Source organism: Nycticebus coucang, chromosome 5 (assembly GCF_027406575.1).
Source record: "Nycticebus coucang isolate mNycCou1 chromosome 5, mNycCou1.pri, whole genome shotgun sequence".
Classification (NCBI taxonomy): Eukaryota; Metazoa; Chordata; class Mammalia; order Primates; family Lorisidae; genus Nycticebus; species Nycticebus coucang.
Genome location: NC_069784.1, coordinates 39,433,800 through 39,442,351, shown reverse-complemented (window position 1 = coordinate 39,442,351; position 8,552 = coordinate 39,433,800). Strand labels below are relative to the sequence as shown.

The following is an 8,552-nucleotide window of genomic DNA, read 5'->3' as shown; positions in this document are numbered from 1 at the left end:
TGAAGACCATGTTTGTGGAACACTGAAACCTAGGATATGGGACGCAGTGGGTAGAGTACCTATGTATTTCACAGGGATGTTTATACAAAATAAAATGATGTAATTTCCTTGATAATTACTGAATATGAATGATGAATATATGAGAGTTCACTGTATTATTTACTTTTGTGTATGTTTCTCTACAAACACTTTGAAAATGTTTGAAATTTTTCAAAATAAAAAAATAGATGTGATTTCAGAGGTGATGTGTGTGACAGCCACCTCCAAGATGGTCCCCAGTGATCCTCTCCTAGTATTTGTGCCCTTGCGTAGCCCCTCCATATTCAATCAAGGCTTGTATATGTGATCAAAGTGGAGGTGACAGGTGTAACTTCAAAGAGCTAGGTCACTGTGACTTCTGTCTTGCTCTCTCTTGGATCTCTTGCTCTGAGGGAAGTCAGCTACCAGGCTGTGAGGATAATCAAGCCATCTTGTGGACAGGCACCAATACTTCCTGCCAACAGCCAGTCATGTCAATGATACATGTAAGTAAACCTCGTGGAAGTTGATCTACTGAGCTTAGTCCAGCCTTCTAATGACTATAGCTCATCTGACATATAACTGCAACTGCTTAAGAAGCCTCCAAACCAGAACTATCCACTATGCCACTCCCAAATCTCTGACCAACAGAAACTGTGAAAGACAGTAAGTGTGTATTTTTGTAGTAAGCCACTAAGTTTTGGGAAAATTTGATATATAGCAGTAGATAACCGATGCAACATGATTTCAAGATTTCTCCCTACCCTCCAAAAACAACATCCTCTTCATGTTTGCACTATTGCCTGACATGTGTATGAAGAGGAAAATGAAGATCTTTTCACACCATGCATAAGGTTAACATGCTAATACCTCTTGAGATAAAATAATACATTTACTTAAAGTCCTGATAAAACAAGGGACAGACATAAATTCTTTTTGAAACTCTTAGCCTGGTTGGGCATGGTGCCTCACACCTATAATCCTAACACTCTGGGATGCCAAGGTGGGAGGATCCCTCTAGCTCAGGAGTTTGAGACCAGCCTGAGCAAGAGTGAGACCTGGTCTCTACCCCAAATTGAAAAACTAGCTGGGTTTTGCCACAGGCATCTGTAATCCCAGCTAGTTGGGAGGCTGAGGCAAGAGGATACCTTGAGCCCAAGAGTTTGAGGTTGCTGTGAGCTGTGATGCCACAGCACTCTACCTGAGGTGACTGAGACTCTGTCTCAAAAACTAAATAAATAAAATAAAATTTAAAAAATACCTTAGCAAGCTAATCTATCGTGACATGAATTTCAGTATGAGTCTTGCTGTTGTAAGAGTCTAGAAAGAATGAAAAGGTAATTTCTCCCCTATATTCCATCTCTTAGAATAGCTAAAATCTTAAATTATAAGGTTCCTACATTCCCCTTTCCCCACCCTCCAGCCCCTCACAACATATTGGTTAACCGCTTCTTCTTGTTACAGGGATCACCCTAAAGACACCCCTTTACCCCACCACTGACCTTCATCTCCAAGATTAGGTAATGGAGAGACTATGCCAGCATTGCTCCACGAAGGGAGTGGGGGAAGCTAGTACTGGTTCGGGTAGCGGGCAAGTGGCCAGACCTAAGGAATTAATGACTTCCTCCAAACTGGGAAGGGAAGGGTTTTGGAGTTTTCAAGAATGGAAACTTGTCCCTGGCTCACATGCAGTCCCCGTGTGTGTAGCAGGTGGGGAGAGCTGCCTGGGGTGTAGACCAAAGGGGAGCTCAGGGCCTGGGCCTGGAGGCACCAAAGACCCACCTACTTCTCCCACTCCTACACAGCTGGCTCGCAGGCTAGGGGGCTGTGCCCTTCAGTGATAACCTCAAGGGTCATAGATTAATAGCATCCATCAAAAGCGGGAAGGAAAAAAACCATTCCTCAAATTTTGGAACTTTACAGCTCCATAGAGAAAGGAGGGGGAAATCTCAAGTCGTGACTAATGAATTTCCCGCCAACACTGACAGGTGGGAGCTTAGCCAGATGCCTTTAATTTGTAAAATTAAAAGATATATGACGCTTCCTGCCCCAGAGTCAGTTGCTGCTAATTGATTTCAGTTAGACATACTTTTCCTGAGGGGGGTTTGGGTGGAAGGAAGGGTACTGGGGTGGGGGGTTGTAATAAAGCAGCCTGAGAGGCTGGGGGTCCTCTTCCTGACAGTTTCCATCACCAACTCGGGATCCCAGGCACGTTCACAAAGAAAATGACCCAGCGCGGGGACAGCCGCGATAACCCCGCGTACTTCCGCCGGGAGGGCTCGGACACAAACACACGCACGTGCGCCCCGCCCCCGCCGCGCGCACGCGCCCCGAGGCTCCGGCAGCGGCGACGGGCGCGCGCGCGGAGCTCGCAGCCCCCACGCCGCTCCCTCGGCTCGGATCGCGGCGCCTCCCGCTCCCCGCACCGCTCCACACCAGGCCTGCAGACCCCGAGGCGGCGACTGTGGTCGGTGGACTCCGGCGGACGCAGCTACCGAGGCGGCGGCGCGGACGAGCAGAGCGGAGCCCGGCAAGTCCCAGGGAGGCGATGTTGCCGGGCGCGGGCCCCTGCGTAAGGCGGGCGCTGTGACAGGCCGGCCGGTGAGACACCGCCAGGGGAGGCCGCGACGGAGCTCCCGGACCAGCCATGGGCTGAGACACGTCCTCGCCGAGCAGGTGCAGTGAACAGAGGTCCCGGGGGGTGGGGAGCCCTCCTTTACAGGCCCGGGGACCCTCAGCCCCATCAGGGTGCGTCCTACACAGCCTGGTGCCCTGTTGACCTTCTCTCAGCTCCTCCCCACAGGCCTTGTCTATCCCGCCTCCAAACCCGGCCTGTGCAATCCCTGTGACCCCCCAACAGCCCCTGACATCTTGTGCAAACCCCTATCCTATACCCCTGTGACCCCAGCCCTATGGGCCCTTGTGCCATCGCCTCGTCTGCCCTAGTATTTTGAGCCCACTCCCTGTACAGTGCCTGGGAACTACTCAGCATCTCTTTTCTTTCTCTTCTAGTGCAAAGGGTGGGAAGGGGTTGGGAGGTGGGAGGGGAAGTGGGAGAGGTGGTCCTTCCCTGTAGAGTCCTCAGTGACCACAAACCCGTCCTCTTTCTCTCAAGTGACCCTTCTGTACCCCACCAGAGCATGCCTGGGTAACTTCCTCTCAGATCTTCCTTGTGGCCTTCCTCGCCCACTCTAGTGACACTATGCAACCCCAGCGTGACCTGCGAGGCCTCTGGCTCCTGCTGCTGTCTTTGTTCCTGCTCCTTTTTGAGGTGGCCAGAGCTGGCCGACCCCTGGTTAGCTGTCCTGCCGTCTGCTTGTGCGCCAGCAACATCCTCAGCTGCTCCAAGCAGCAGCTGCCCAACGTTCCCCATTCCTTGCCCAGTTACACAGCACTGCTGGACCTCAGCCACAACAATCTGAGCCGCTTGCGGGCTGAGTGGACCCCCAACCGCCTGACCCACCTGCACTCCCTGCTGCTGAGCCACAACCACCTGAACTTCATCTCCTCTGAGGCCTTTTCCCCAGTCCCCAACCTGCGCTACCTGGACCTCTCCTCCAACCAGCTGCGGACACTGGATGAGTTCCTGTTCAGTGAACTGGAAGCACTGGAGGTGCTGCTGCTCTACAACAACCACATTGCCGCGGTGGACCGCTCCGCCTTTGACAACATGGCCCAGCTGCAGAAACTCTACTTGAGCCAGAACCAGATCTCCCGCTTCCCTCTGGAACTGGTCAAGGAAGGAGCCAAGCTACCCAAACTAACACTCCTGGATCTCTCCTCTAACAAGCTGATTAAGTTGCCGTTGCCTGACCTGCAGAAGCTGCCGGCTTGGATCAAGAATGGGCTGTACCTACACAACAACCCTCTGCACTGCGACTGTGAGCTCTACCAGCTCTTTTCACACTGGCAGTACCGGCAGCTGAGCTCCGTCATGGACTTTCAGGAGGACCTATACTGCATGAGCTCCAAGAGGTTGCACAATGTCTTCAACCTGAGTTTCCTCAACTGCAGCGAGTACAAGGAACGTGCTTGGGAAGCCCACCTGGGTGATACCTTCACCATCAAGTGTGACACCAAGCAGCAGGGAATGACCAAGATGTGGGTGACACCAAGCAATGAACGGGTGCTAGATCAGGGGACCAATGGCACAGCAACAGTGACCAAGGATGGTAGTCTTCATTTCCACCAAGTGCAGGTCAAGGATGGTGGTGTGTATACCTGCTATGCCACGGGGGACACTTTCAATGAGACACTGTCTGTGGAGTTGAAAGTGTACAATTCCACCTCTCATGGACACCATGACACCCTAAACACAGCCTATACCACCCTAGTGGGCTGTATTCTCAGTGTGGTCCTGGTCCTCATATACCTATACCTCACCCCTTGCCGCTGCTGGTGCCGGGGTGTAGAAAAGCCTTCCAGCCATCAAGGAGATAGCCTCAGCTCTTCCATGCTTAGTACCACACCCAACCATGATCCTATGGCTGGTGGGGACAAAGATGATGGTTTTGACCGACGGGTGGCCTTCCTGGAACCTGCTGGACCTGGGCAGGGTCAAAATGGCAAGCTCAAGCCAGGCAACACCTTGCCAGTGCCCGAGGCAACAGGCAAGGGCCAACGGAGAATGTCAGATCCAGAATCAGTCAGCTCGGTCTTCTCTGATACGCCCATTGTGGTGTGAGCAGGATGGGTTGGTGGGGAGATTCTGCCCCAGGAGAGGTAATGCACCCCTGAAGGATATGAGGGGATGGAAAGAGAGGGCTGGCTGGCCAAGGGAGTGGGTTCTTCCTAACCTCAAGGGAATTGGTTTCAGGTACAACAGAGGGCAAGACCCTAACTAGGGTGTGGCTGCCATAATCTTCAAATGTGGATATGTTAATCCTCGGGCAAATGCTACACCCCCTACCCAAAGCCCTGGCAGTTCTCAATGTGGTTTAGGAAGAGAAGCATGTCTGAGCTGAATGGGAATGAGGAAGGAGTGAGGGGAAAAGCAGATCCCTTAAACTTTTTTGAGGTCATCCCTAGCTCCTTAAGAGAAAATTATTTGGAAAAAAAATTTGTTTTCTGTCTCTGCCCACCACATCTATGATGTTGTGTGTGTTTGGAGCACTTCCACAGGAGCCACACTCGGGGAAACTGTGGTATCTTCTTTGGTCAGGAAGTCATACTTCACATCCGGGGAAATTGGAAACCTTTGGAAAATGAGTCAGGAAAAGACTGAGACCTCAATCGATAAAACGCCCCAAAGCTACTGAGAGACTTCACTGAAGCCTTCCTCTTTTTCCATAAGCCCTGGGTAGAAAGATCTTTGCAGGATCCTGGCCTTTTGCCTGTTTGGTTATGGCAGCAATGCGGGATGTGCCTTGTCCTGGGACCAATGGCACAGAGGGGTACAGCATGAACTGATAGACGTGTGTCACAGCATAAGTGCCAGCACAGAACCTGCAGATGGGGGGTGAACTCCAGATAGGCTAATTCCCTGGTTGGTGAAACCCTTGGTTAGCATTTGATTCTCAGCATCTGTGTGAAAGACCATAGTGGGAGCTGCTGAAGGCAGAGCTTTTGTAGATGCCTGCCACAAATGTGGCCCACTTTACACTAGGATGAAGGTAAATCTGCATCTATTATGTAGCATCCAGCTGGTTCTAATTGATTTTCTGCATAATACCTTCTCTTCATTCAGTCTCCCTATCAACCTCAGGTGGGATTCTGAGTTTTCCCTAATATGCTTCTCTGCAAAGGGAGGAGTCCAGGAAAGTCTGGCCTCAGCTGGGTTAGACTGGGCTTGGTTGGAGGTAGAGGAGACCTGGTATGTATCTCCTCTGTGTTGATAAGGCTTCCTCACTCAGAGATCTCACTCCTGCTGCAAAGCCAAAGCATGGGATTTTGTCATCAGAGGGGTTGGAATCAGGTGGTCTCTGCCCCAGAATGGCAATTTGGAGTGGCTTAGAGTTCTGCCCTCTCTACAACATTCCAGGCAATCTGTAGCAGAGACAATTGGTAACACTAAACTTTCTTTTTTTTTTTTTTTTTTTTTTGTGGTTTTTGGCCGGGGCTGGGTTTGAACCCGCCACCTCCGGCATATGGGACCAGCGCCCTACTCCTTGAGCCACAGGCGCCGCCCCAACACTAAACTTTCAGAAGGAAAGTTCTGCCATCCCATCCCTCTTAGAAGTCTGTGTAGTTGTGGTGGTCAGGCCAGAGGAGTTTGAGAATAAGCCCAATATTATGTTCCATCCAGGTTGCAGAATACTTCAGGTATGGAGATGACGGATCCCTTTAACTTTTCCCTTTGGTAATACTGGATGCCCTGGGAAGTGGCTGCTCTGAGCTTTGGCTGGGGATGAGCAGGGCAAAGGTGAACATGTTTTCTGACATTGGTCTTTTTCAGTGTCTCTTCTCTCCCATATTTATTGTCCATTGGAAGTTCTCCAGATCCTCTAGTTTTCTGACCTGCTCTTTAGGTTCCAAAAGGTGTTATTTACCTGCAGGTGAGGGCTGCTTGCTAGGAGGGCCTGACTATTAAACATCCTGTGAAGATTGGGGAAGGCGACTGGAACTCAACACTTCCCCATGTCTGGTCCTGAGATCTCAAGACTGCTGTCCATCCTTTATTAGTAACCTAGTCTTGCTGAGAGAAAGGTGCAGCATTCCCCTCAAGTACTTGCATGCTCATAGGTATGCATGCTTATAGGTATGCATGCACAACAGCACCTTGACTTCCATCAGGACAGTGAATCTCTAGTTCCCACTAATGCCACTCTCAGAATGGTCTCCACCTATGTGCACAACTTTACACAATTTTCTTGCCCTGTAGGAGAGACAGTGACCATGCCAGGCTCCTCAAATACACAAACTCTTGTACTTTCATTTCTGACTTCCCTGATGCTTCACTTAACATCTTTGTGACACTGAGTCACTTTTCTGCAAAGGCTGGAGTTAGGAGAACCATGGGTTGAAGACCTTGGGATAAGGAGTGGTGAGGAGCTAGCTGGTTCTTCAGGCTCCTCAGAAGCCTCCCTTAGATTAAAGACTATATATATGAGAAATTAAGATAGAACTAGGTCAATGAGGGACCCAGAAGGAAACTGGCAGGGTGCCAAGCAGCTGTGAGTGTGCCAAGCAACTATGTTAACTGCACACGGGGTGGGGAAGGTTGTCTGGTTATATTCCAGAGACTTCTGAGGATTTTGTTACTGGAGCTACAGTAACCAGAACTCCCTCCTCAGACTCAACAGGAAACCTGGGAAAATTTCATCTCCATGCTACAGTTTTCCCTCTTGGCACCATGTAGGGCTCTGAAAATCTTTGAAGTAAATTTCAAATGAAGCAGGCATTTTGGTGGAGCTCCCGAGGACTAGGAGGACCATTTTCTTCATAAGTTCTACCCAGTTTAGGGAATAAGAAAAGGCCCTGCAGCTCTGAGTCTCCCTACTATAGCCATTGGGTTGGCCCCAGGTTTGAGACACCTAGTATGTGCCTGGCTGCTTCACCAAGAGATTTAACTGATTAGCTTCTTCCTATGGTTTCACTTGATAGAACCCAGAGGTAGCCTTTTAATTGAAGGATTGCGTATTCAGCATATGTAAGCTCAATAGAACCCTGTGTAGAGAACTACCAGGTGTGGTAATAAGAAAAGGCTGGGAGATCACCACCTCCCCACACTCCACCCTGCACCCATAAACCAGACATGCCTCCCAGGAAGCAGGTGTTCCTGGACACAGAATGTGACAGGGCTCTACAATCTATGTAATTATTTGTGACTTTTTTTTTTTTGGCCTGTATTTAGGGGGCCCCCAGGAGGGGGCCAGGAGAGGGTACACCCCGCTGGGGAAGAGCAAAGCTGACTGATTGCAGTTTTCTGTGTTCTTACCTCTGTACTTCCTTGTAGCCCTGCTGGCAAAGTAAGCCAGCCTCCCATGTCTAGTACCCTGTTCCTCCCACTTGTGTATACCCAGGCTGGCAAACCTTGAAGCCTCTGGGCTCTGAAAACTAGACAATGATCATTAAACCTGGCTTGAGTCTCTGTTCTGGCACAATCTGGTTTATTTACCTTTTCAGCCTGTGGGTGGGGTTCTCTGTCCTTCAGAAGGATATGGCCTATCTAGGGAGAGAATCTTTAAATAAGGACATGGAAATGCACATCAAGTCATTAAGATAGACCAGGGATCAGCAAACCCTTTCTGTAATGAACCAGACAGTAAATATTTTAGGATTTATAGACCAGATAGTCTCTGTTACCACTTGGTTGTGCCACTGGAACAGCAGTATAGCACAGACAGTATATAAGTGAACGACTGTGGGTCTGTTCCAATAAGACTCTGTGGACATTGAAATATGAATTTCATATCGTTTAACATGTCTTGAGTTTTTTTAACTACTTAAAAATATAAAAACTATTATTAGTTCACAGACCACATTAAACTAGGCAGTGGGCTAGTTTAACCAACAGACCATAGTTTGCTGACCCCTTAGATATAGAGTCTCAAAGGAAATGTCACTAAGGCTTTAGAGTTCAGAAATCACACAAC

The 8,552-nt window shown here is 49.6% G+C and overlaps 1 protein-coding gene across 1 annotated transcript; it reads left to right on the top strand.

The window, feature by feature from the left end:
• The first annotated feature begins 3,137 nt into the window (after positions 1-3,137).
• Positions 3,138-8,057, top strand: AMIGO1 (adhesion molecule with Ig like domain 1). Its single transcript, XM_053592574.1, has one exon. The coding sequence runs from the start codon at positions 3,221-3,223 to the stop codon at positions 4,700-4,702; it is 1,482 nt and encodes a 493-aa protein (XP_053448549.1). The 5' UTR covers positions 3,138-3,220; the 3' UTR covers positions 4,703-8,057.
• Positions 8,058-8,552: the final 495 nt, after the last annotated feature.

Coding starts and splice junctions, on each gene's coding strand:
- AMIGO1 (XM_053592574.1), top strand. CDS start 3,221: ATGCAACCCCAGCGTGACCTGCGAGGCCTCTGGCTCCTGCTGCTGTCT.